At 39.8% G+C, this 27717-nt stretch overlaps 2 protein-coding genes across 2 annotated transcripts; both read left to right on the top strand.

Moving 5' to 3' along the window:
• The first annotated feature begins 22 nt into the window (after positions 1 to 22).
• Positions 23 to 12866, top strand: zpld1a (zona pellucida-like domain containing 1a). The gene is made up of 11 exons (XM_050040645.1): positions 23 to 158; positions 747 to 860; positions 1166 to 1386; positions 2185 to 2366; positions 4324 to 4396; positions 4887 to 4984; positions 8135 to 8215; positions 8316 to 8487; positions 9704 to 9806; positions 10255 to 10284; positions 11793 to 12866. The coding sequence occupies exons 2-11, from the start codon at positions 755 to 757 to the stop codon at positions 11966 to 11968; spliced, it is 1242 nt and encodes a 413-aa protein (XP_049896602.1). The 5' UTR covers positions 23 to 158; positions 747 to 754; the 3' UTR covers positions 11969 to 12866.
• Positions 12867 to 19393: 6527 nt separating this feature from the next.
• LOC126388314 (zona pellucida-like domain-containing protein 1) lies at positions 19394 to 26773 on the top strand. Its single transcript, XM_050041369.1, has 11 exons — positions 19394 to 19492; positions 19571 to 19681; positions 20298 to 20518; positions 20621 to 20805; positions 21609 to 21681; positions 22999 to 23096; positions 23879 to 23959; positions 24040 to 24208; positions 24300 to 24399; positions 24569 to 24589; positions 25455 to 26773. Exons 2-11 carry the CDS (start codon positions 19597 to 19599, stop codon positions 25577 to 25579), a joined length of 1158 nt encoding a protein of 385 aa, XP_049897326.1. The 5' UTR covers positions 19394 to 19492; positions 19571 to 19596; the 3' UTR covers positions 25580 to 26773.
• Positions 26774 to 27717: the final 944 nt, after the last annotated feature.

The raw sequence follows: 27717 nt of genomic DNA, 5'->3' as shown, positions 1-27717 counted from the left end.
ATGTTCAAATAATGAATCTCTTATGTGTAGGATCCCTTTTTCCCCCCCTGGTCCCGAGTCCTGTTTCTAGTTGCCGGGTAGGGATGCTGTGCGGACCATTCCATCGTCTGTCCCAAGCTTATGGAGAACCGCTGACTTGCTGGCTTCCAGGAACCAGGGTGAGTGGTTCTGCTTCTCCGAGAGCAACGGTTTGCCTTTTAACCTCAAGCTGTCAGGAGGAACACCTTCGGCTGTCAGAGATAGAGACGCTACCTACAAACTTGGTGCAATTACTCCTTGAATTTAGCTCTTTCCTCAGGACTGAAACTCTGTATCTGTGACTGACAACAATTATGCGATAAGAGGTTTTCAGCGGACAATGAGATGTGCACACAGAGATAAGCCATTATACTTGATGAAACGACTGTAGTTATCAGCGCATTATCCAGCAGCATTTCTTATAACTTTGCTGCCAAAGCTGTAGGTGTTCAAAGATAATTCCATGTGACATTTTTCTGCTTTGATTCTGGTTGGCAAGCATATGAAAGATGTTCCTCTGAAGTCAAAGCCGTTGTGAGATAACTGAAATCTTCTGGGAAAATCTTCCCCTCTGACATTAGCACATTTAGACAAGAATATCTCGCCTTTTTCTCAGCAAAAAAAATTAAATATATGATAGATTTCACTTTCTGTTATTTTCTGAAGTGACAGATGAAGTTTATAGACTGGATTTCTTACATAAAGTGCTCATTCTTGTCCTATTTCAGGTGCTGAAATGGAACATATATTTTTGATTCTTCTACTGTTTAGTAAGGCCTTATCACTTGGAGCTCAATTCAATGGATACAACTGTGACGCCAACTTTCACAGCCGCTTTCCCGGTGAGGAACTCAGACCTTTTCTTTCCTCCAAATTACTGGACTGAAATTACATGTGAATGTCTCTTTCAAGGAAAGTTTTCCTCAAACTATCCTTCTTTTCCAAAGAGGAGACAATGAAATGTTTGTCCACAACCTAGCTCCTGATTTGAGCTTAAAACGTTAAAATTTAACATGTTAGTTTTGGACTGTAATCCCAAAACTGCTTTTCTTCCCTTAAACATAATTACAAAATATTTTGTGACCAATCTTTATGTCTTTCTGCACCCGTCTCTCACTCTGTGTGTATGTCTGTGTGTGCCTTTCAGCCGAGAGGGATATCAGTGTGTACTGTGGGGTGCAGACCATTACCCTCAAGATCAACTTCTGCCCTGTCCTCTTTTCTGGCTACACCGACACTGACCTGGCCCTCAATGGTCGCCATGGAGACGCCCACTGTCGAGGTTTCATCAATAACAACACCTTTCCCACTGTAGTAATCTTCAGTATCAGCCTGGCGACGCTGGAGTCCTGCGGCAATGTCCTGGTGGTAAGAAAAGCAGGAAATGTATGATTGATTGTTGGCAGGCATTTAACACTGTTGATGATGGAGTTACATTTGGTGCTTTAATTGTTATGGTTATGTCGTTAAGGTAATTAGGACCTATCAGAAATATTCTATCGAAAAAACATAATTAAAGCTAATAAAATATAGTTTACCGTAAAGAGTGGATAATGTAAGGTTTGTGCTGTCATTCAGAAATGAATCACAGCAGGCATTGCCAGCTGAAAATTGTCATAAAATGACTCATAGTCTTAGATGACTTGACAATTATCTCTAAAACATTTTGTGTGCTAACTAATTCAGGCAGAGCAAATGCAAACTGAAGTTTAAACTTTAAAAACAGCAAAACGATCAAATGTGTCTTTTATCTCAGCCAGCTGTCTGATTCACAGTATCCATATTGATGTTGACAAGTCGTGTTTATCCTGCATGGGAATGACTCATTATCTTGGCAAAGGGGCTGCTGTTGGATCTTAGAGGCCCTGTCAGAATGATGAGTGAAAAACAATTCTTAAAACAGTTTAAAGGGAGTTTAAAGTGAATCTCTGCTGAGCGAGCTGTCTCTCCCCCATGGTTTTTCGCTGAGTGTTGAGCTGTATGGAACGAGACAGTTCCCGGAGGGTTCCTTTTTAGATAAAGAGGGGTTGATTTGGGGATTAGTGAGGTGCATTAGCATGCTCTGATGTTATCGGTCCCTGCCCGGTGTGTCTGATAAGATAATGGCGGTCGGTTAGCGAGTCAGGAGGAGGAGTGTTAACCTCACACTCATGTTGTTTATTGCAGGTGTCCACAGCACAAGGACCCAACGCTTATGGGAACCTGTCACTGGTGCAGATTGGAAACATATCAGGGTATATCGACACACCAGATCCCCCCACCATAATCAGCTACCTGCCAGGTCTGCTGTACAAGTTCAGCTGCAGTTACCCGCTGGAATACCTGGTCAACAACACACAGCTGGCCTCGTAAGTCTAACTTCCACTTTTTAATTGGTTGAAAAGTGCTCTGATTAGTTGCTATAGAGAGCCAGCAAGCTATGAATTGAACTGAGTAGAACTAATTGTTGGCATTATTTGCTTTAAAAAAACTTTGAAAAGCTTTTGACAACTGAAATACAGGGGCAGGACCAAAATCCGCAACTAATTACACTGTAAAAAAAAAAAAAAAAAAAAATTGAGAAAGCTTTAAAAAGTGCAAAGCCTTTTGGAGTTTTCGTAAGTATGGACTGATGTGTTGTGTCAACCTAGGTTCAGAAATTTACTCATATGTTTTGCATTTGTCAAAATTGATATTACTATTCAGATTTACTCAAGTACTTAAGGTTAGTGTGCTTAAATTATTACACATTGATAAACACCAAAAGTTCTACAACCCAAAGTAGTTATTATTATTTGGGCGGGGGGCATGAATGAAAAATCTGTTTCTTCAATTCAATTAATATTGTGACAAACATCACGGAAAAAGAGACAGAAACTGCTTTTAACAACATCAACTATTTAGTGGCAGTCTGCAATTCACTGCAACAGGCTTGAAACAAATTAGGAAGTCTTTGTAAGAATTGATGCTGTTCAGTTTTTACTAATAATTAATACAGTACAACACACAAGTACTGAGTATCTGTTATCTTGTCTCCCATGATGGATAAAATATTTGTACAAGTACAAAGCATTTAGAAACGACTCCACAGCCGGAAAACCATAAAGTTGGATGAACATGTTTTTGACTGTGGGTCAACAAAACGTTAACATTCTCAGCTTCAAAAAGGTACTGGAGCTATTGTTTTACATTTCATCATATTTCACAAGCTAGCTGGCCACCAATGTCGTTAGATGTTGATATTTGATTGAATTTAGGTTACATACAGCAGGTGACCAAAATTTTGCGCTGCGTCAACGTCTGATGACGACGCCAATTTAACGTAGAATACTGACAGCAGATGACATTGATATTTTGTTGGTATTAAAAGTGTTGTTAAATAACCAACATCTTTTTAAATATCACATCACCAATGCCCTCGTGATGTATAATTAACGACATTTAATCATAATGCATGGAGAACACAACCCAAGGTCATAATATTAAGGTCTACACAGCATGAAATTCTAATGTTGTTAGACATCAATAATGTCATCAACCTGATTTTTATTCCAATCAAAGTTTAATGTCTTGAAGACTTCAGTTATTGTATCCGTCTCATGTATCTTAGTAAGTCAGTCACTGGCCTTGGTGTGACAACACGGCTTAATTCAAATGAACTAATAATGATATGAAAACAAAGCATTTTGCTTTAATCAGAATTTAAAGTTCATACATTCATTCATTCATTCATTTTCCATAACCACTTATCCTGTTAGGGGTCGCGGGGGGGCTGGAGTCTATCACGGCTGACATTGGGTGAGAGGCGGGGTACACCCTGGACAGGTGGCCAGACTATCACAGGGCTGACACACAGAGAAAGACAACCATTCATGCTCACATTCACACCTATGGGCAATTTAGAGACACCAATTAGCCTAGCCTGCATGTCTGCGGACTGTGGGAGGAAACCGGAGGACCGGAGAAAACCCACACTGACACAAGAAGAACATGGAAACTCTGCACAGAAGGGCTCCCACACTCCAGGTTCGGATCAGAAACCTCTTGCTGTGAGGCGGCAATGCTAACCATTGCATCTCCGTGCTGCCCAGAATTTAAATTTAAAGTGGAAGATGATAAAAGGTTGTCCATGCTCTGCACAGTATGATTCAGATATGGTGGAAAGACAATGTGTATGTCATTCGTACACAAGCAAGTTTGTTCTTTATTGACATTGTGACTACTAATAAGTAAAGCAACATCTACAGTACAGTACAGTACATAACTGCTTTCTTTTTTTTAAAAAGTTTGTTCACAGCTTTGATCTTTTCTTTATCTTCATTTAAGGTCTGCAGCTGCAATCTCAGTGAAGGAAAGCAATGGTACTTTCGTCAGCACGTTGAATCTACTGCTTTACAACGTAAGTTCACATCAGTTCAAACAAAATATCTGTTATTTTGCTGCACAGGGGAGCCTGCGCTGTTGCACTGGAGAATAAACTATATACCAAAGCCAGATTAACTCAGCATGCATCAAAGTGCGTACGAAGCTCTGCAGCGACATTAACTTAATCTGTACCTTTTTGCATCTGCAAATGCAACATGTAACATGAAACATGCATGAGATGGGGAGGATACCAAAGGCTTAGAAACCCTTTTATGCCAGCCACGTAGGCAGCAAATTACCTTTAATCCTGTAATTGGGGAAGATTATACTCTATATACCCTCAATTCATGTCAAATCTTACGCTAAATTCACTTGTCAGTTTGAACCAGACACTAGTTTATGGGAATCTGTGGAAACCAGATGATAGATATGAGGGAATTCATGAAGTGGAATGAAACTGAAGAAATTGCTTTCATCAGGGAATGTGACAAACATGCTGAAATGATATTGTGGTTTATGTGCAGGACTCATCATACATTCAGCAGCTGGCCATCCCGATGGCAGGACTGACCCTGAAGACGCGGGTGTATGCAGCTGTAAAAGCTTCTAACCTGGACAGGAGGTACTCAGTCAACATCTAAGTCATGCAGCTTCAACATGTCATCAGCACACTGTGTTCATATCAAAACTAAAGGTTTTTATTTTGGAAGGTGTGGGTTACCATATTATTTTGTCCATTATCGTTTGTCCTCTGCCAAGTTGCTGGATTGTCATTGAGTGCAGTGTCAGAGACCCACACCCAAACTCACCATGTAGAACAATAAGGGGTTGTAAAATGACACATTTGGCTGCAACACAATGTGAGGAACAACACCACTGACCTATATTTAGGTGATAGAGAAGCAGGTAAGGATTTGTGGCTCTACTTCACCAACTTTTAAGGTGCATGGAGAAGAGAAAAAAACTGACGAGATCAAAACTCCAGCAACACTTGTAGTATAAAGAACAACTTTATCGCCCCTGATGACCCGATGAAGGCAGCAAGCCAAAATGCATTGACCTGACAAAAAAGTTATTCTTTATATTGCAAGTGTTGCAGGAGGAAGTTTAAGCTAGATCATAGTAAAAGTAAAAGAAATATAAAGTATGAATATGACTAATTTATTTTATACAACTTTAAGGAATGAGTTGGGGGTTTTTTAAAGAGAAATGCAGCTTGACTTTAAAAACACAGCTTACAGAGAGTTTTAAAGTCATTGAGTTCTTTAAATTCTCATGGGACTTAAGAAGGATCAGGCTGTTCACTGTGTCATTCTGTTCACCTGAAAAGGACTTATGTGTTTTATGGTGAGCTGCTCCTGTGGATACATAGAGTGCAGGGATGCACCATGTGAAAGTCTGGTCTTGACTATGGCTTTGAACCTGTCTTTGATTTTAAATCTTTTTTTGCGATCTGATCTCATGAATTCTGAAAGAAAGTCCCTGAGAGACTCACACATAGTTCAACAGCATGAAAATCACATGGTACAGTACAACACACTGCTGGCCCTTGCAGTCTTTGATTTAAAAAAAACAACAAACCAAAAAAAAAAAAAAACAGCTTTCATAACCTAAACATGGCATTCCTGACTGGGTTGTGAATATGACCTCTCCAGGTATCATCGAATGTGAAAGCTGGAAAACATTCTGCTAAGTGTAACAGATCTCTCCAGAGAATTGATCATATTCCCTGATGTTCTCTGACAAGTACAAATGTCTTTAAATTTTATGATTCTTTAGGGATTTCATGACCAGCAGCGGCACCTTTCACAGTTCTGGGAAGTCCCTTGTTTTCAAGGATCAAGGATATCTTTATCATTCCAGAGAAGCAATTTGTTTAGCTAGTAGTAACCAACAGTCAAGCAACAACCAAAAAATCCAATAAAATAAATAGCCTGCAAATATAATACAACATAAAAATCACACAGCTATTTTAAAGGCCAGTGGCAGCAGGGACAAATAAGTCAAAAGATATTTTGTTATTACTTCTAAAATAATTACTTTTGATTTGCTTCTGTCATACTGATATGTCCTCCCTTTGGCTCTGAACATGTCTATGTTTAGTCTCCAGATTGACGTCAGATGCAGGGGTGGGCTGGCCATATGGCATATCAGGCACTTTCCCAGGGTCCCGATGAGCCTCTTGGGCCGACACAACTATGTTTTCTTGTTGTTGTCTGACCGGCCTGTAAAACAGTAGACTGGCCCACTTTGTTTATTTTTCTAATTGACACTGGGCTAGTCCAATCACATCTTTAAACCCCTGTCCCTTTGGCTCAGCGCCTTCATTATACAGCATCTGCGGTTAAAAAAAAGAGAGCCCAAGTGGATAAGACAAAATACAAAAAAAAAAAAGACATTTAACCTGAACTTTTTTGATCCTTTAGTGGCTTGCTGGCTGCTCAGAGTAAAATCAGTCAGCGCCTCAGCACTGCAGCTGCATTTCTCCCTCTCTTCTCTTGCAGTGCACACACAGGCAGGAGTTATGGTCATTTTATTGTAAGACTATTGTGATGTAAGCCTCTGTGAAGCGTGACAAAAAAATTAATATGTGTAATAGGTCTGTGTGTGTGCATGTGCAGGAAGGGTGGAGGAGAAATGGCTGCTTCTTGTGCCTCCCCAGATATTGAAAAAACCTAAGCCCTTGATTTTTTTGTCCCAGTTCACCACTGGTCATTTGATCTGCCTGTGGGGCAGGTGGTGGGTGGGGGAGTCAGTTTGGCTGATGGGAGGAGGGTGTAAACACAAGGACAGGTTTTGGAGGGAGGTGGCTCATTGTTTAACTTACCACCTTATCCTTAGTCACAGGTTATAAATGACCTCACTCTTTGCCTATGTCCGACCCTGTCCCCTAGAAACATGTTAATGTACTACTAATCTGCAACAGCAAATCCGTTATGAAAGTATGCCCCTCGGATTATGTTTTCTATAACATAATAAAAAAGAGTCATTAATTATTATTCTATAAATATGCAAATATTGTTGTTCAAAAGTTTAATTGTTAGACACACAATGTCTCCCACTTCATTAAGAATTCAATTTTGAGTGGATTAAGTTTCCACATCACACTTGTGTAAGTTGCTTATAGGACCACAGCTGGCTCCAAACATCACAAAAATCCTACTGGTAAGTCCATGTGTTAAAGTGAGATATAAGATGAGCACAGAGAAACTTTCCTCCCTCAGCAGACTGATGTATAGATAGCCTTTTAGTGTCGAAATCCAAGTGAAGAGGCAATAAGCAAAGCACATTTTTGAGTGGAGGGGAAAAAGTCAACAGTGTCTTGAAGACAGGTTATGTACTCTATGTACATTTAAGTGCAACCATCTGCCACAAGGAGGACTCAGAATATGAACACCAGTCCCTGGCGTCAAAGTCCGCCGCTTTGTACCCTACATCTTAACCATCCCCCAATGACTCACATGGATGTAACACTTAACTACACTAGAAAAACTTTGTAAGGAAACAAAAACAAGGCAGCAACTGCATTTCCCTGCAAAACATGATTGGAAACAAATAAGTAATTTTAGAAATGTAATTTCTCGGTGACAGGGTATTAATGTCACATGGCAGTTCTTGTCTATTGAAGATCATTTTGGTGACTATCTACTTTTCACCTACCATTAGAGATGAGCAAAGTGCCACCAAGGTTTTGGGCAGCCCTTTCTATCTACATGATCTCCTTTGCCTTTAAGTCTATGAACTGGGTTAACTAATCTTTAATGTTAAATAGATGGAACGTTCTCATGGACTACTGTTACACCACCCCCTCTGGAAACCCCAACGATGACCTCCGCTATGACCTTTTCTTTAGGTAACTCAGGTTTGAAAACAGATCATTTTTAATTCAGTTCTTATATTTCTGTTGCTCTCCTTTCTCATGATACTTGCTGATTTTTCCCTTTCCGAGCCAGCTGTGAAAAAGACCCCCAGACCGCTGTCTTTGAAAATGGGAAGAGCCAAATGGGCCGCTTTGCCTTTGAAGTATTTCGCTTTGTAAAGCACAAGAACCAGAAGATGTCCACTGTCTTTCTGCACTGCGTCACCAAGCTGTGTCGAGCAGATGACTGTCCAATGCTCATGCCAGTGAGTCTAACAAATGACGCTTTCACACATGACAAACTATTACAATAAAATATTACACACATATTTTGTCAATATCTCTCTTAAACCCATCTACAGCTTTGTGTCATGGAAACATGTGACTGTGCTCTGCCTCACATGTGGAAAGATCCACCACAGATTACCTCATTGCATATAATATATTGAATTATTATATGAATTCAGCTACACAACTGAATGTAAAATTGTGAACATTAGCTCCACTATCTACATTTAAAGTCATCCTACATCAGTATAAATAATAATAATATGATAAATAATATTAAATATATGATGTAACACTAGGTCATTCGATATGGGTACTTTTACTATTTTACATTTTATACTGTACATTGCACATTTCACTGTTAATACTTCTGTACTTTTAGTTAAATAGGAATTTGGAAGTTTTTTTACATTGTGGTATTGGTACTTTTAAAAGTAAAGGATCTGAAAACGTCTTCCTCCACACAAAATCAATTACCAAGTCAGCATGCTGGGCTACCTGTACAGTCCTAGTCATAACAAAATCTGAATTTCAAATTATTATAAGCAAGTATTGACGACATTATTCAGACTGTCAGGGTCTATATATTATCATGAGGTGTTTACTGACAGATATAATCTACTTAATTGCACATATTCCCTTTGCTCATAAAGAAAAATATGTCTCCCTTTTAGATAAAACTTGTGATCTTTTCTGCCAATTAAGAAAAATATCAGATATGTTTGTCAGATGTTATTACAGAGCAGGCTGTTTATATTCCTCCATCTTAAGTGACTGTCTCCTGCTCACATTTCCAAACAATGTTTTATTGGCAGCTGTTGAGGGCTAATTTAAACAGGTAATGAGGTTACTTCCTTCCTTCAGTCAGTACTCTCTAAGAAGTCTGTTTCCTCATGCCTCTTTTATTTTTTATATTATCAGTCACTAAATGTGAATATTTTATGGAACAGAAGCAATGGGAAATAATTGTATTCAAATCATCATACACATTCAGTCCTATGTGAAAATCAAAACATTTATACATTTCATTTCATGTGACAATATGACCCAGAAAAGCACAAAAATACAGTTTATAAAATGTATAATGGCAACATTAATAGCTCCTATTAGCCATCCAGTCGGTGTTCCCTGATCACCTTTCCATGACACATCAGGGTGGTTTCATCATATCTCTCTTTGCCTTTTTTTTTATAGATCTGTGGCAGCAGGAAAAAGAGAGACGTCTCAGAGGGAAAGGAATCAAACGCTGCTACTGGGAATGCTGTCCTGACTGCGGGGCCTATCATCACTCGGAGTGGTACAGTTTAATAACACTCCTTCTCTTCTGTTATTCCTCTCCCTCAGTGTCAGCTTCCCACCAACCACTTTTATCTTCCTGGCATTATCAACACTGCACTGTCACTGTCTGAGGAGCCTTTTCTTCCCATCTGAAACTTCATATATAAGCTCTTTCAATTCTTGCAAACTTTACAGTTCTTCCTTTTTGCTGTGATTTCTAACAATTCCCCGAATTGTTAAAAACCTGCACTGATTTTCAGATCGGATGTATTAAATGGTACTTTTGACACTGGGATGTTGAGTTATGGTGAGAACTTGTCTGGGTGACCTAGATAGTCAGAGAGCGCCTGAAGGCATTCTGTTGACTCAAGTACTGTACAATAAATGATCAACACACCTTGTATAGTCAAGCACTGTACCGATTACAGTGTATTACCCTTAAATGCCCTTTACTTTTCTTTCCACAGAGGAAACGCCAACCAACAACTCTCAGCTGGGTAAGCCTTCACATTCTGTCCATTGTGTGGAATGACACTTTAAAGGGGATTTTGCCTTTTAATTATATATTAGGGAGCCATCTAAAATGCTAAAAGCCTTTAAATGGAAGAAAAAGCTTCTTCATATACTCTTCTACTCCATGATGTCTTGTTATCCTGTGATGTTCAGTACTCATCATGAGTTATATTAAGTGCCCTTTTCCCCCAGTCCGCCTTTACTGATTGCACTTAAAGCTCTTTATATTACATCATTACTGGTGTCATTTCAACCTGATGCCGTCCAGCAGCATATCATACTGCCACAACAGGTGCCATCCACCCAACCAGTGGCATATCAGAACACTCTGAAAGGTTACAGCCAGCTGTGTTAGAAACTGACACCGCCTGGTGGAGTATCGTACCACTGGAGATGTGGCCATTGGCGTCAGGTGCCGAAATCACTGACAAAGCCACGGTACTTGATTATTTTGGTATGAGAACAGGCTGGAGGGGCTCATTCAGGTTTTTCGCATCAGCCACCATAGTTAGCAGCCACTCTGCAATGAGCAGTGTCAGAAAAACACAAATTTTTTTTTTTTTTTTTTTTTTACCTGAAACTGCTTTATTCTGTGTTTTATCCACTTTTAATGAGCACGTCCGTTTGTTTTGGAGAGAAAGAGGACCTCCGCAAATGAAAAAAACCTCCTACTAAAATGCCTGGATCAGAAAAAAGCTGAGCACACATTGATACGTGCTTAGCCATGACCACCAGAACAGCATTGGAGAAACACTGATTTGTAACAGTAGATTTCCTTTTTTTGTAGAGAACTGGAGACCTCTGTGGATATTTCAGCTCCCATTAAAAATCTCCTGAACAATGAACTCCTAACCGGGAGTTTACGCAGTCTCCAGTCCTCACCACTAGATGCCAATCCAACACACTGTGTATATTTGATTTAGTTATTTTGCTACATAACACAGAGTGCTTATTTAAAAGTCCCCCAGAAACTACTGCATTCAGACGGGTGGAGAAAGCAAGATTAATTGACCGCAATGAAGTAGAGTATGGGCAAAGAGAGTGTGTTTTTTAGTTGAGAAAAGGTGCAGGAGTTGTTCCTGTGCTCCAAATGCAGAATATCATGTGGCTTTGTTATGTGTTGGTCTATTTGAGTCAAATGTCAGTGAAGAAATTGGTACATCTGCTGTTCTGATGGATTCCCTTTCCCCCTGATTGTTGAATGTTGATGTTGGTTGACTCCTGGTGTTTTGGATGTCTGAGTCATATTCTGCTATTAAACACCACCGTAGCCGAGCTGGAAACATCTCAGCGTGACATTAAAAGTTGTGTGATTTTTTGCAGGAATAAGAAAAACAAACCATTAAATACACTGGACTGACAAATGTTCTGTGTATCACCAATGGCAGCTGCTGTATGGGGGATTTTTGCATTCATGGCGAAGAACAAGTATTGCAAAGGTAGAAGAAATGTGAACAGATTTGTTTGTTTATTTGTGTTTGTGCTTTTGCAGCCCATCTGAAAGCTCCAGTGTTTCAGATGAACACAGTGACAAGCGCGCTCATCTCAGGCATCATCATCCTGGGCGTCATGAGTGTTTGCTTCTTCATCTTCTCCCTAACCCTCCTCAAAGGAAAGAGCGCTCCTGTCAGCAGCCTGTCTGGAGTCCGCAACCCAGCCTTCAACTGAGCACCTGAACCCAACTCACTGCAGACACTCCTCCACAAGTGACAGTGCTAAGCGAGGGGCAAACAACATGATGCGACATGATGTTTGTGCATGTAGTCTTTTTACAGGATGTTGATTTAGAAAACTGTTAACAGGTCTGTACAATGTGCCTTAGTGTAGAAGTAAAGCAGGACTTTTTATATGTTGTTCTGTTCTTTGTGTTTCAACCATGTGGCAGGCTAGGCCTCACCCTGCATGTAACTGTCATGCAGCTTTGACCCACATAGTGGGGATACTCATAACTTAATTCAATACCTCAGCTATACAGCTTTCATTGCAGGGTATAGGATCAATTACAAGGCTTACAGTACTTTATGATAGTGCATGATATGTTGGTAAAATTCACATTTCCTGCTTAGAGGCAGAAATATAAGAGCACTGCATTAAGAATATAACTTGAGAGAATGAGGGCAACTCTATTATATACAATTAAAAGTTAAAACTCAAATGATTGATTGATTAAGTGAACTAACAGACAGCATCAGGCTTGGATGTTAAGCTTAAAGTTTTCTTGATAAAATCTAACTTTTGAAAGTATATTTATATAACAATTGGAATAAATCTTTAATTTATTAATATTGCTACATATTAGAGATGTAGTCTTATGATTAATCACTTGACAGGTCTGTTGTACGTAAATATGTATTTGACTCACATAAATTTAAATAGTTTATGCAATGTGGCAGCAATAAAATTGTTAAGTTTCATTTGTACATGTACCAAATGCCATTATTTGTAACTTTCTCAAACTGTGTTCTTCAAATGTTATTGATGATCTATTCCTGAAATGTACAAATTGTGTACGATTGTGCGTATTGCAAATATTGCACTTTGACTTGTGATTAAAACTTGCCCTGTGTCATATTTCTAAACATACAGTATGGATTTCCTCATAAAAGTGACTGAGGGACTTTGTTGTCAGCAACAACAGGGGGATGACAATGAGGTCAGAGTTTCCGAGGCACTTTCCTATTTACATCAATATAGCACATAATACTATGATCAAACTGGTTATCAGATACACAAACCTGACGTTAGATACGCTAATTCTACCTGACAGAGACCAGATACTTTGATGATGTTGTATTTCCATTCTAAATACAATGAGCTCTGTGCTTTGTGATTATCTTCTTGCCTGTTTTATTAGGAGATTAACTATAAATAAAAACAGGTCAATATTTATTTTTACCTGAAAGGTATGCACAGAAGGAGACAGTGCTTTGCTCAACCCTGAGTACGGCCTTCAGGAAAAGTACCATTGGCAACAGGGCAACCCATGTTGCCTGCATGGAAAAAAATAATTCTGCAAATCACACAGCTTTTAGGAACTAAATCAAACGACACTCGACCAAAAAATACATTTAACACGAGTTGGTAAACCAAAAAGTCTTGTAAATAAAAAAATATGTCGATTTTCATTTCATTCCAAAATGACCTCTCTGATGTGATGCATTGATTGTTCTTTCCCAATGACAGATATGACCAAAAAAAACTTCAACAGAGCAGAAATTAGAAGGGTATAGTGTCTATATGGAAATAGGTTTGTTAAAGTATGGACAAACTTTAAGTAGAAAAAAAGTATGCTGCAATATTTCTTTTCCAAGTTTCCTCGAAAAATTAAATTAAAAATTATTCATAAACATGATTTATCTATATGTTATTCTATATAAGCCATCCCAACAGCTTTTAGTAGTAGGGGCGACATTAGAGATGGCAGTATGTCCAACCGGCTTACAACCATAGACCACGTGTAACCACGCCAGTTCAGGACCTCAACACTCAATGTCTTCACTTGCAAGATTTTCTGAGACCAGCTACCTGGACAGCTGATGCAATGATTGGTTTGCACAACCAAAGAATTTCTGCACAAGGTGTCAGAAACACTCAGGGATGCTCACCTGTGTGTGTTGCGCTCATTAGGGTCTTGAACTGACTGCAGTTTGGCATGGTAACCAACTTGTGTGGGCAAATACTGTTTCACTATACCAGGCAGATGGTTGACAAGCATGTGTTTCATTGTGTGGGCCAGTGTTTTACTAATGCTAATGCTGTGAACAGAGTGCCCCGTGGTGGCTGTGGGGTTATGGTATGGGCTGGCATAAGCTACAGACAGTGAACACAGATGCATTTTATTGATGGCAGTTTGAATGCACAGAGATACTGTAAAGAGATCCTGAGACCCATTGTCTTGCCAATTATCCACAGCCATGACCTCGAGATGAAGCATGATAATCCACAGCCCCATGTTGCAAGCAAAATTTCTGGAAACTGAAAACATCCCAGTTCTTGCACGGCCTGCATACTCACCAGCCGTGTCACCCACTGACGTTTGGGATGCTCTGGATCGGTGCGTACGACAGTGTGTTCCAATTCCTGCCAATATCTAGCAACTTCACACAGCCATTGAAGAGAAGTAAGCCAACATTCCATGGGCCACAATCAACAACTTGATCAACTGTGTAAAGGAGATATGTCGCACTGCATGAGGCAAATGGTGTCACACCAGATACTGGCTGATTCTTTGAGGTATCTGTGACCAGAAAATGTATTCCTGTAGCTTTAGTCATGCGATATCCCAATAAGTGTCTTTTTTCAAAATAAAATTCAGAATTTTAGAGTTGCCTTTTTGGCCCTTGTTGCATGTATATACGCAGATAGTTTTGAAAACAGATACTTGCCCCCTCTGTTAAAATAAAAAGAATAAAAATCTGTCCACACAACCTTTGATTTACAAAATATCTCTGTCCACAATGAAATGCAACAACAAGTCCAAACACCCCCAGGCACTAGCTGTCTTCCACAGTCTCACCTCATCGCAATGGTTTTAAATTGTACAGGCAAATGTAACCTTTTTTCAAAACACCTTCTGGAGATCTCATTATCGTTGATCCCCTTCACTCAAAGATAAGAGTGGTGCACTAGACATGCAGAAGTTTTCCTTAACTCCTCATCAACAGCAATCCTGTTCTAGAAACTGCTCCACCATCTGCTGGTTCAACCAGGCCTGATGATCCAAAACTGTTGTTTTATGGCAGACTTCAAACCACAGGCGCTGAGGTGGACCGAATAACATTGGGTGCAGCAGACACTTCAGTTCACCCGTTATGGAGTGCAGCAGTAATGAATTTAAGTGCCAAATAGGCCAAAACAGGTCTGGCCCAAGGCACACTCTTGTAATAATGATGCTGTTTAATCAAAATCTTGATATGCCACAGGGGTCAGGTGGTTGGATTATCTTGGCAGTGGTGCTCACTAAAACAGACTTTAACAATTTATGCACAACATTTGAGAGAAACCAGCCTGATGTGTGTTTAGAACAAGTCTTAGAACTTTTATTTCATCACAATAAAAGGAAAAATAGGAGCAAAAAAAGTGCATTTATATTTTTGTTCAAAAAGTATGAAGGAATTCAGCTAAAACGATATCTCTTTTCATTTTCCTTCTAAACAGCTGTTAGAGATCAAAGTATCTCACTTCTTTTACCTTTACAGTGGAGATCTGTGACTATGTGCCATAGAGAGCTGACAGTATACAGATTTATTCCAGACAAGCACGACCAACACATCACTGAATAGGTTCATTCTCTTTGGTCGATGGCATGGTATTTAAAACACAAGAGGCAACAATGTTATTCAGTTGTTTTGTTATTTGTAGATTTCACAGTTTATATTTTATCATATGTAGGTTAAAAAAAATGACGAAGAAAACATACAATAATATTACCCAAACAACACACAGTGGCAGCAGTCCTCAGAGTAGACAGGGCCACAGTGAAGCAGGACACTCTGTATTGTTTTGGTTAATCTGCTGGAAAGGTCACAAATGTCATGTCATCAATCAGAGAGCTAGACCCAGCCATTATGTTCACCAAGAAAAATTAGGGGTCAGATCGCTCAGGGTGTCTTCTCACATTGTCCTTTATTTAAACAGAAGCATTCATGTGTCTGACATTTATTGGGAATATGGTGGCAACACAAATCAGCACACCACTCTGTACGTACAAGCAGAATACGTGGGGGCATGGCTTAAGGGTTTTGATAGAATGAGTTATGAATTGAATTAAGTTCCTTTTACTTGAGTTTAATATGTCCCTTTTATATTATTTTACGAATACTGGATATAAGCCTCACCTATCAGACAATCAAAGACATTAGCTTTAGCTACTCAGATGTCCTTTGTTACCCTATATCTTAGAGAAGTGTCAGTTAGTAACACAGTCTTAAGAAATGTTTGCAGGTCTATCTCATTAGTCTCTGTTTATTCTGTGAGAAGGATATTTACTGTCAGCTTTAATTTGCTTTTCTTTAGATATATTGTTTTGTTTTGAATGGTGGCTAGAAACACGTGTCATCATCCACATTTGCAACAGGCAATAGTTTATTTCAGCTGATGGATTTAATTGCATTTCCAAGGTTACATACATCACTCTTAGGGAATCTGAATGGACAGGGCTTTGTGTATTATGTTATGATCTCTCTGATCTATAACCATGTTAAAAGATTTAGTTATTCTCTCAGGTTTGTTGCTTAACACCAGATCAATTTGAGATTTAGATTCGGAAGTTGTCCCTTTGGGTCTCTTAACTAACTGTGTGAGATTAGATATGTTTGTGATTTGTTTCTGTGTCTGTGTTTATCTAAGTTGTTATTAAAATCACCATTAGTAATTACTTCCCTACCTGTTGTGTTCCTTAAGCATAGTATATAATTTGTCAAAGAAGACAGATTTTGCAGAGGGTGGTCTGTACACTCCAGTGAAGATAAAAGACATCTGCAGTGACGATGTGACATTGGAGACAAATAAATTATTGGTCATTCTCTACAGAGCATTGGATCTGCTTCCAACCAGGCCAAGTCTCTGACAAACATTGGAAGTCTAGGTTGGAATCTATCTATCTATCTATCTATCTATCTATCTATCTATCTATCTATCTACCTACCTACCTACCTACCTACCTACCTACCTGCCTACCTGCCTACCTAGTTGGTTGGCTGGTGCTTACCTGGCCACTCATGGAAGTTGATGTAGGTTGAGAGGAAAGGAACTTATAGATTTGACATCAGCTCTGACGGTGTGTTATTTTAGGACTCAACAATGTTCATCTTTATGACATTTCTTTTGGTCGCAGGGATGTCTGTGTTTTTCATTTCAGGGCACAACACACAGAGAAATTTGGAATATCCTTTTATGTCAGCACCATACACGGCCAGGCGCTGTCAGTGTATACCGGCACCTGACAGCATCAGGGGAAAGACAGCTGGACATCAAGCAGGGCAGGTGTGAGGGGTGGTGGATGGATCCTACAATCACCAACTTTCACCTGGGAGGCTGGTCCCATATTTCCCATATGATTGTAAAGCCAAACCCTGCTATTTTTTCTAAACCTAACCACATGCGTGTGTTGTTGAAGGAAAGAAACATCAATTTGCAATGTTGTACCAATACAGTACATTTCCTTTTCAAGGGACTGCATGCAAACTGTACATTTCCTGGGAAAATGGAAGTGTATATTGAAAAGACATAATGCATGTAACAGGCTGAAGTTGACACAGCGTTCCAGAACATCAACAACAGACACACCCAGGCTACCTTGCATGTCATATGTTGATGTGGAAAGTCCATGACCAAATGACGAAATGTGATAAGGTTTGAGTGAGAATGAGTTGGTTAATATGTCTGTCTGTGGATAGATTTTTGTCAACACGATAACATTGCAACTGTGCAAGATGCAGTCAAACTTTACAGGTGTGTAGTTGAGATCAAAATGAAGGCCAAGTTCGCAGATGGGTGTGGTCCGAGCAAAGGGGCCAGAGGTAGTCGGGTAGGAAGTAGGGAAGGGGCAGTTGTGGGTTGCTTGTTGCTGTATCACAGCTGGAGTGATGCCATCACAAAATGGTTTCTAGTTATTAATATTCATGATAACATTCACACACCTTCATACTTTTTATCCATTTTATCCAAGAACTAGTCATCTCAGACCAAAAGACTATAACAGGCATTCACTGGGCTGTCTTAACGCAGCAAATGCAATAAATCATTATCCATGTGTTACATTGTGGACATGCAGCCCCCATTATCACACAGGTGAAATTATGAATCCTGCCATAAATCCTATCTTAAAGATGTTGGCAGGCTGCAGTAAAGTCTATTATTGTAAAACACATCTGATCTTAGAAATATGCTCTAAAAGGATTTTAGATGCTCCAGCTACAGATTATGCAGAGCTGAATGCAAGATCCAGAAATACAGCATGATTGTCCCTCCTGTCTGGCTTAGCTGACTGAATCCGCTGCCAGATTTGTGTGCTTTGTAAGCACCTAGACAAGCCTCGTATTTCAGCTTTCTGCACACTTGCGTCACTGAGCCTGTGCTTTTCTAAGTAAAGTGACAGCCGACGCACCCCCACACTACAGATTATTGTCTTTTCTATGATAAGAAGGCAAAACTGGAGGGGGAGATTGATTTATATGTGAGGAATATGTGAGATTTCGATTTGGAAAATCACCCCTGCTTTATGTCAGGACATAGGAATTAACAGCTTCTGAATTCATTAGTTTCCATAGGTACATGGACCACACCATTCAGAGCAGTGCCCCTTGTTAAAAGGCCCTGCTTACATAGTGTGCCTGGTTGGAAAAGCAAACAATGGAGGACATCTTCTAGCCTGACAACACAAACAGAGCTCAAGCCTTCACATTTGGCCTCTCAGGTGTGCTGCTGTCACTGACAGGAAACAAAAAGCTATAGCAGTTGTGTAACAATAGTGACATTCAGCAACAGTCATTCCAACATCAGTTTTCATTAAAATAATTAGAGAAACCCAAATACACACTCTTGACTATTCCTAACTAATTTAGAATAAATTCAATTAGAATGAAAGGCCCAAGCTGCTGCAGTCTGTGTTTCGTATGTTTAATTCATTATTGTGTTATTCTCACTTGGATACTAGTGACCCACTGTGTAGACTTCCATAAAGATTCCTCCGACCAATGTAAACACAGCACTAAAGTGCAGTACCAATCGTGACCTCTGGGACGTGGAAACGATCCCACAGGATCATCTTCGGGTCTCCTAAAGGATACTTGTTGTTACTGTTAAACCATAGACTTTAACCTAAAAAGGGCATCAAAGTATTGTGTATGGTCCCCAGGGATATCACACTTACTTCATCAAGTCTCATGTTAGTATTCTAAGGGATTCTATATTTTAAAGAAAAGGGGCAAGGCTATTGTTTCTGGTGTGTCATAAAGACTTGCTGTGTAGGGTTTCACTTATCACCCTTAAGGTATGGTCCATGGAACTCCCTATACAAAAGAATTGTTCCCAAACACTGAAGTTAAGGTGGACACACCAAACTACATTGACCTTGTTTCTGTCCAATCATGAGAAAGTGTCATAGCTATATAAGAATCTCCTATAATTCTATACATTGTTCAAAGGAGGAGACAAGCAGAGAAAGAGGACGACAGCAGTCGGACAGTTAAGGTGGGTGCCAAGTAAGGTAACAACAACTACATCAAAATCAACATTCTTTTGATCCATCAATATCTTTTGCTATTACAGATCTGTCCATACCAAGGCAGGCAAAAATGAAGCTTCTTAGCTTTCTTTTCTTGGCATCCATGGTGGCCAGAAGCAGTCAGTTAACGTGTCTAAGTGACCTTCGACGTCCAGGTACAGTATGCCTGCTTCACCTTTTTCTGATGTGTTTATCTTTCTTCTATTCCGAAAAGGCATTTATGTTCTCAACCATGGTGTCTGTCAAGCTTATTATTTCATTCTGACCACAGGACCTCTATAGCAGTGGTTCTCAAACTTTTTTGTATCAGTTACTACTAAATTGATACACACAAGGTCATGGACCCATATTTGATAAAATTTCACTTCAGGGACTTCCATGTAAAAAAAAAACTGGATATGATCAATACTAGAATTCTATAGTTGTTGAACACAGTTGAGAAGATAACCATGGAGAAAAGGAAACATGTGATCAGAGTAGTCACTGTTATGAATCTTACTCACATTGGGCTCACTTCTATAGTCAATAATACAGTGAAAATAAATGATTTCTCATTTTTCTGGGTACACCCTGGAACTCCCTCAAGGAGCCCTGGTTGAGAGCCACTGCTCTAAAACAATGCAACTCTGCCACACAATTGTGAACAGCGAAGCAGGAATATTGAATCCAGAATTTGAATTTTGCTCCCAGGATTTGGTGTTTTAGACATAAAAGTATTCCAAGTGGCAATTGCAGACAAAGCTTGCTGATGCACCTTTCCCTCTCTTATAGAACCCACTGACATCTCTGTTGAATGTGGCACTTCCTCGATGAGCTTGGCTATCCAAATCTGCCCTGTCGTCTACACTGGCTACAATGAGTCTTTGCTCATCCTCAACCACATGTTCGACAAGCCGGAGTGTAAAGGAACCTTGGATGAATCTGCCAGCCCACCTGTTGTCAGGTTCACCTTCCCCCTCAACATGACCAACGCCTGCGGCAGCACTTTCCTGGTTAGTAGAGGTTGGAGGAGGAGGACTAAAATGGGGGAGAATCCATAATTTTCTTAAAGCATCCTCCTTTTTTCTCTCTGTGCTTGACTATGTTGCCTCCAGACCACCAGTGCAGCTGGCACAGGGATCTTTGCTGACTTCTCCAACATCCAGACAGTTAATATCAGTGGCGTGGTGCGCTCCCATGATCCAACCACGGGGGTAGTCACCTATAATGCTGAGCTCAAATATTATTACTCCTGTGCTTACCCTCTGGAGTATCTCATCAACAACACCCAGGTGGACGTGTAAGATCTCTGCTTGTATCTCTCCAATGACTATTTTCTAGATATTTACTGTTCATACCTGGACATGTTGTTATGGGGAAATTGACAGTGTCTGTGACCATTCTGACGGTACGTGTTCTCTGGCAGCTGTACTTTATAAAGGGATAGTTTAGATTTTAAAATATTGTACTATTTCTTCTGGTTGAAATGAATCAAATGAAGTTCTGGATGCCTTTTCTTTTCTTTGAGAACAGTCAGTCTATGAATGTTAAATTGTGATATTAATTGTGTTTGGCTTCATCCCTGGTTGTCCCAGGAAGGCTTATGTTACTATAGGCATAGAAAGTAAATTATACCAAAATGAATTACATTTTTGTAAGGATTTATACTTTTTTCTATGAAAGTTTATTAAGAAAAAAAAATTATTATATTTCAATCATTTTAAAATGCAAGGAATTAAAAACTCAGCTTTGTAGACGATGTAATTCTCTACTTTGGAGGGGAGCTGCTGAAACAGCAGTTCAACATAAAACATTAGCAAGGCAAACTGTACGGAGGTGTTTGGCTTTAGGCATGGTAAATAGGAAAAAGTTGCAAATTCCTCAAAAACTATCCTCTTCTTTGTCACTGTGGTCAGGAGAACAAATGTGACCCCAAATGCGGTACTTGCCTTTGATGCTATACATCTGTCCTGCTCACTGTCATTATACTCCTCTGCTGGTGGAAATAAACACCTGGTGTATAGTAACAAATGGGATGCAGTCAGACATGTATCATCCAGCCAACTCCTCCCTGTTTCTGATGCCACCCCTTGTCCCATTTAGGTCAGCATCTTCCATTGCAGTGAGGGACAACAATGGAAGCTTCATCAGCACTTTAAGCATGGAACTCTTCAGCGTAAGTTAAGATGGAGATGTTTTATAATGAGGCGCACATTGCTCGTGCTTTGTTGTTTCTGGTTCCAGCTCAAGTAATGTAAGCCCCTTTCCCACTGGAAAATAACAACTATAACCCCCCAACATCTGGCATTTTTATTTAATGGGAAAGGTTACAATCGGCATTCACTCCAGGGGCAAATGACTCTGCAGTAGTCATGGGTATTTATTGGCTCCAGTTCCAACTGGCTTTGATAAGCAGTGATGGAAATACAACACCATGGTGGATGTGCTAATTTTAGCCTCATTGCCAGTGCAATGGAATGACAGGCCACTGCAAAATACAGTCAGTCTCTGTCCAAGCAGCACTCAAAATTTAGTCTGTTTGAGAGAGACTGAATAAGTAACAGATACAGAACTTTGCATCAAAATTTAGCTTTTTCCTAATTTCCAAGGTTCCTACTGGTGGTGGACTTGTTGAACCATGTGAACACAGCCTCCCTCTTTCATTCCTTCCTTCCTTCATTTCCCTCTAGGAAAAGTTTGGTGTTGTGATAAGCCTGCTGAAATCTAAATCTTTTGTAATGTTTAAAAGTAGGTATGTTTCCTCCTCCGACCAGAAATGTGGGCTTTTCTTTTGGGCATTTATCTCTACCCTGCAGCCTTGCAAACTGTTTGAGAGTTGGCTTGTGTACGACATACCCATGACAATGTACAGAGCTGACCATAAACAGAGGAGAAGCCTTGTGTCACAAACTGCAGTAAAAAATCCAGTTGGAACATATATTCCAAATGCACTGTATACATGTCCAAAGAACACTTAAAAAACTAGAACAATACAAGCATATCCCACGTCTCATGTCGGATATGCAAAATGCTAAATTTGGAAAAGCCCCAAATCAGAATATTTAAATGGAGTATGCTGTTTACACGACCCCTATCAATTTCAGAATATTACCATATTTGCAATATTTTATGTTTTTTAATATTATTTGGCTTTCCCGCATTCAAAAACCTGCATACACGTGCTAATGTCAGTGGGAAAAGTACTATTGTACTACATACAATAATACTGGTATTATTGTAACTGGTTATGTCAACATTTAGTAAGCTGTTTTTCTTGTTGCATTGTCACACGATTGAGTGTGTTTTGTCACAGACATTAAATTAAGTGGCATTTATGCAACTATTTTATTGTAAAAACTTTATTAATATTTGCAAAACTCAGACATGTCAGACACTTCAAGAAATAAGCGTCCCAGCTGAGCTGTGTATAATTTGGATCATAACCAGTGTTTACAGCTATCCAACTTTAACATTTCAAAATTTCTGTTGACAGGATGACCAATACACCAATCCTCTGGTCATACCATCACTGGGCTTAGAGCTGAGAACAGATGTCTATGTCCAAGTCCAAGCAGCCAACCTGACTGATCAGTAAGAACATCCATCTGCTGGCTCTGGTGATGAGTACAAGACATCACAAATTTCACTACATTGTTAGCGTTCTGGTAATCACAATTATCTTGAGTGGTGCTAAGACCAGAATGCAACAATGGTGATGTTGCAGAACAGTGACTTGTTTTGGTTGTGGGGAGGCGAACACTGTCATTAAAAATGCTAGTTCTCCCTTAAAACAAACAAACAAACAAACAGCCATATGTTGACTCTGTGATTCATCATTAACTGATAAATGAGACAAACTCACTTTGCTAGCTGTATGTGGCTCTTGCAGAACATTAATATGACGATATCATGGGAGCTCGTCTATTGTGGAACAGACAGGTGCATTAGTAAAGTCAATGTCACTGACACATGCCACTGCCAGGGAAAATAGATGTGACAAATAAACTGAAAACGGATCGTCAGGCATGTGAGTCCTGCGAGACAGAGTTTCTTAATTCGTTGTAGATCTTTACAACAATTCGCCGAAAGAGCAAAGCAGGCACGAGTCCAAATCTTTGTCAAAATTTGCCATTTTCAGCATGTAGGTTGTTAGCTTGGAGGTTGTTGTTTGGGGTGGGGGATGCCAGTGCCAGCCCAAATAGCAATGGCAGGCTCACAGCCACGGTCTCGACCACTGGGACAGACTACAGAGGTCCCCACTCCAGAAACAAACCAAGTGAACACGAGAACACAAGATTACTTTAAGTGGACGGTATCAAATGTCTGAAGTATTTTAGCACTACCTCTGAAGCCCACTGTTTTTGCCCCACCAGGTACCACGTGCTGCTGGACAGATGCTATGCTTCCATCTCTCCTCATCCCACCAACTCCACTTTCTTCAACCTGTTTGTCTCGTAAGTCCTCGAATCTCATTCTGAAGAGGCTGTCAAAGCCCTTATCAGGCCAACACTGTTGTTTTCTTGGTATCAAACAGGTGCTCTAGGGATCAGATGACCACCATGAAAGAGAATGGGGACAGTCACAACGCCCGCTTCTCCTTCCCGGCCTTCAGGTTTGTCGAACAGCAGAACGAGACAGTGTCCACCTACTACCTGCACTGTATCACCAGGCTTTGTGAGATCAGCACCTGCAATGACTTTAAGGTCAGTGAAGGATCTGTAATGAAAAAAGACATTCAGCCCATTTCGAGTATCGTTCTGTGCTTAGTCACATTCCTTCTTCCTTCATCTGCAGCAATGTAACAACAGGAGGAAAAGGGATGTTTCTTCCACTGGTATTTCAGAGGCCACCACCCTATCCTCAGCTATTCCCATTGTCACCAGAAATGGGAATTGTAAGTATTGCTGTTGAGTCACTAAATGCTGATCACGAGGCATTAACAAAATAAAAAAGAAAATAAAAAATGTATAAAACACAAGAGGCAAAGTTTTTTTGTTTGTTTTTTGCTCAGAAATGACCATTAAAAAATTAACTGATTTTCTTCTTTCATCTTGTTCTTTCAGCGCTGACATCTAAAGAGCAAGGTAGGATGCTGTTGAATTCCATTTAATGTTTTTCTTAATAGCTCACCAAATAATGAAACATTTCAATTCTATAAGGCATATAAATGTTTCCTTTATTCCATCTGACTCTATAACAGTGAAATTCAGTATTAATCAGTGACTCTATTGGCTGTCTAATGATTGCCCCGAGGCCATATCCAGCCCAGTCACCAGAAGAAAATGTTGGCAATATGTGTTTCTGCAAACCACAAATACGTTACATTTACACATTTCATATGTATCATTTTGACGTTTCTAGAGTGACATAGTGTATGAGCTGACTTTGTCATTGGGAGGTGGAAGAGATGACGAAAGGTGCATCACATAGGTGAGATGCTGGTCAAGCTGCAGAACACTATTTAAGACCAACAGAAAAAATGGTTGTGATTTAGTGAGTCATTGCTTTGCTCCTAGCAGCGTTTTAGGCACCAAATGTGAGTGTTTCATAGTGATTCATTGCTGTTTGTCAGTAAGATTTTTATGCATTAAAAGCAATTGTTTTTACAGAGACATTGCTGTTTTTTGTTGCAAGATAGTGGCATGAAATGTGCTTTTTTTTACTAAGACATAACTGCCTTTCCTGCCAGGATTGTGCCCACAAATAGGGTATTTTAAGCCAAAACATGATCTTTTCCTAACCGTAACCAAATGGTTTTTGTGCCTAAACCTAAACACTCTTTAGCCATAGCGTTGTTGAAAAATAAAGGTTCAACATATTTGCTCTATAATGATGTGCAAATGTATCTGTGGTTTGCAGAAACATTTAGTGACAACATTTGCTATGCTGCTATATGCTATATGAGTCAAGGTGTGATGAACGTGTTTGTATTGGTTGTGTTGTGAGCAGCTGATTCCAGCAGTGACTCGGAATCCAGAATGGGTCTCGGTATAGCTGTGGGCATCCTCACTTTGGCCGTCATTGTGATTGGAGCTGCAGCAGTTGTCCTCTACAAAAGGACCACACACTTTTAAAGGAGAACAGGCACCTGTCTGCACCGCTCTGGACAAGCTTACCTGTTGGATGAACGGGTGTACAGCAGCAACCTTTGCCGCAAGCCCTGTGGGGTAAAACTAAGCTCAATTTAAAAAACACTCTTAATGTGTTTTTTCTCATGTAGCATGTAAATGTGTGGTTTAGTGGTCCTGTGGTTGTAGTTGGACTGGAAGTTTGGTAATTTGGAATGCAATATGAAGAGTAAGAATCTTTGCACAAAGAGATGCTTTACTCATTGGAGTAGACATGCTGCATTATGTGATGAAAAGCTTAAGTGTTATGCACTGCTGCTCTTTGGCTTGGAAAAGCATAAAAGGAAACAGCTAGTTTGTAGTTAGGGTAACAAAATTATCTAGGGCATTTTGAGACATTTTATTAGCAGACACAAATGTACGAGTACTAATCTACGCAGAAAGTGCAATTGATATTGCGTTATACTGAGTTTTATAAAATCCAAACCAAATCAGTGACGCTGATTGAGTGTTTTCAGGTCATATGTTACAAGCAAAGTTTGACATGAGTTTTGAGGGTTAAGCCATTGATCAATTAATTGTTTTCGTTATGTATTCGTTGTTTGTTTGTTTTTGCATTATAGCAATTCATTTTGACATTCAAATATGCCTGGGCAATTATCGTTACTTTACATAATTGGACTGACATTTTCTAAATCAATCTGATGAGAGAACCTTTAATATTGATCATGTTTGGTGTTTCTCTCTCTCTCTCTCTCTCTCTCTCTCTCTCGCTGTTGAAATAATTGTTTAAAGTTAATTACAATGTTAGCAGAATAGGACAGGAAATGGGTGTATATATAACAAAGAATAAAAGTAAATCATGATGTCTTAAGCTCTTTCAACTGTCAAAAAGTGTATATTGGATGTTTTAGCTTTTTATGCATTGATGAGGTTGCAAACCAGAACGGTGATTCTGACTGAGGACATGTATCTATTCCCCCCTCATCTTTGTTTGTCCATGACCTAAATCCCAGTTATTTAAGGCACACATGTACAGAAGATGTTTCTAGTTTTACAGCAGGCCTAAGACCACAAAGGAGGTTCACATATCACTGAAACCAGACACTGTCACTTTCTTTACAACCTGTTCTTTCACCTGACCTTTGTGAGGACTCACTAATACAAAAACACTGCATACAATAAAGAAACTCCCACACTGGTTTCCTTTTTTGAAACTGAATATCACATTGTCAAAACTAGGAGTCAAAAACAGCTGGTCAAGCAAAGGAGGTGGGAAAGCCCTCTTGAAAAGATACCACCACCCCTCTGCTGTATGGAATGGGGACACTGCAGCGACAGTCCTCTTTAAAGGTATTCTGTGGAGTTTTTGACCACTGGTGGTGCTGTAGAGAAATGTTGAAATGACTTGATTTGGTGTCCACTTTGTTTGTATCACATGCACAAAGATGCAAAACCTCACCTGCAGGCACCAGAAAAAATGGGGCTTTAGTGGTACTGACTTACTTTGAAATTAAAGCCATAGTTGGTAATCCTGTTCAGAAACACTTTTTGTTATACTGGGTGAAATGGTCCTTCCATCCGGAGAGTAGTCAATACATAATGTGTTCAGAAAAAGGAATGAAAAAGATCCGACCTCTGTGGCAGCTGCAGGCCTGTAAAAACTCTGACCAATCCCTGCCATTCGGTGCGAATGGAAAGAACCAATCAGATGCCTTCATGTCTCGTATTGCCTGAGCCCCCCTCCGTCCCTCCCTCCCTCGCACTCAACACATCACTGTTGACGGAAATATTCAACACTCCTCAGTAGAAATACTGAGTTAGCAGGAGTTTGCTGCACAATGGCAGAGAAAATGCAGCCAAAAGTACCACTTCCAGTGTTACTTGTAATGGCTCACCCCACTAAACAGGCTGAGAAGAGAAAGTCAGAGGCAGAAAAGGCTGCGACGAAAAAGGCTTTGGATAAAGTGAGAGGACAAACCAGACATCAACAGCAGTCCAGCTTTTGAACGGTGGAGACAACTGAGGGAGCTGAAGGGCCTGAAAAGTGATGCAGAGGTTGCTGTCTTTCTGTTGGACAGGTAATTATTTGTTTGCTTTGGGGGAATTTGTTATTTTACTCGGTTATCCTCTGCTCTGCTGAC

Source organism: Epinephelus moara, chromosome 3 (assembly GCF_006386435.1).
Source record: "Epinephelus moara isolate mb chromosome 3, YSFRI_EMoa_1.0, whole genome shotgun sequence".
Classification (NCBI taxonomy): domain Eukaryota; kingdom Metazoa; phylum Chordata; class Actinopteri; order Perciformes; family Serranidae; genus Epinephelus; species Epinephelus moara.
This window is presented reverse-complemented; position numbering and strand designations above follow the sequence as displayed.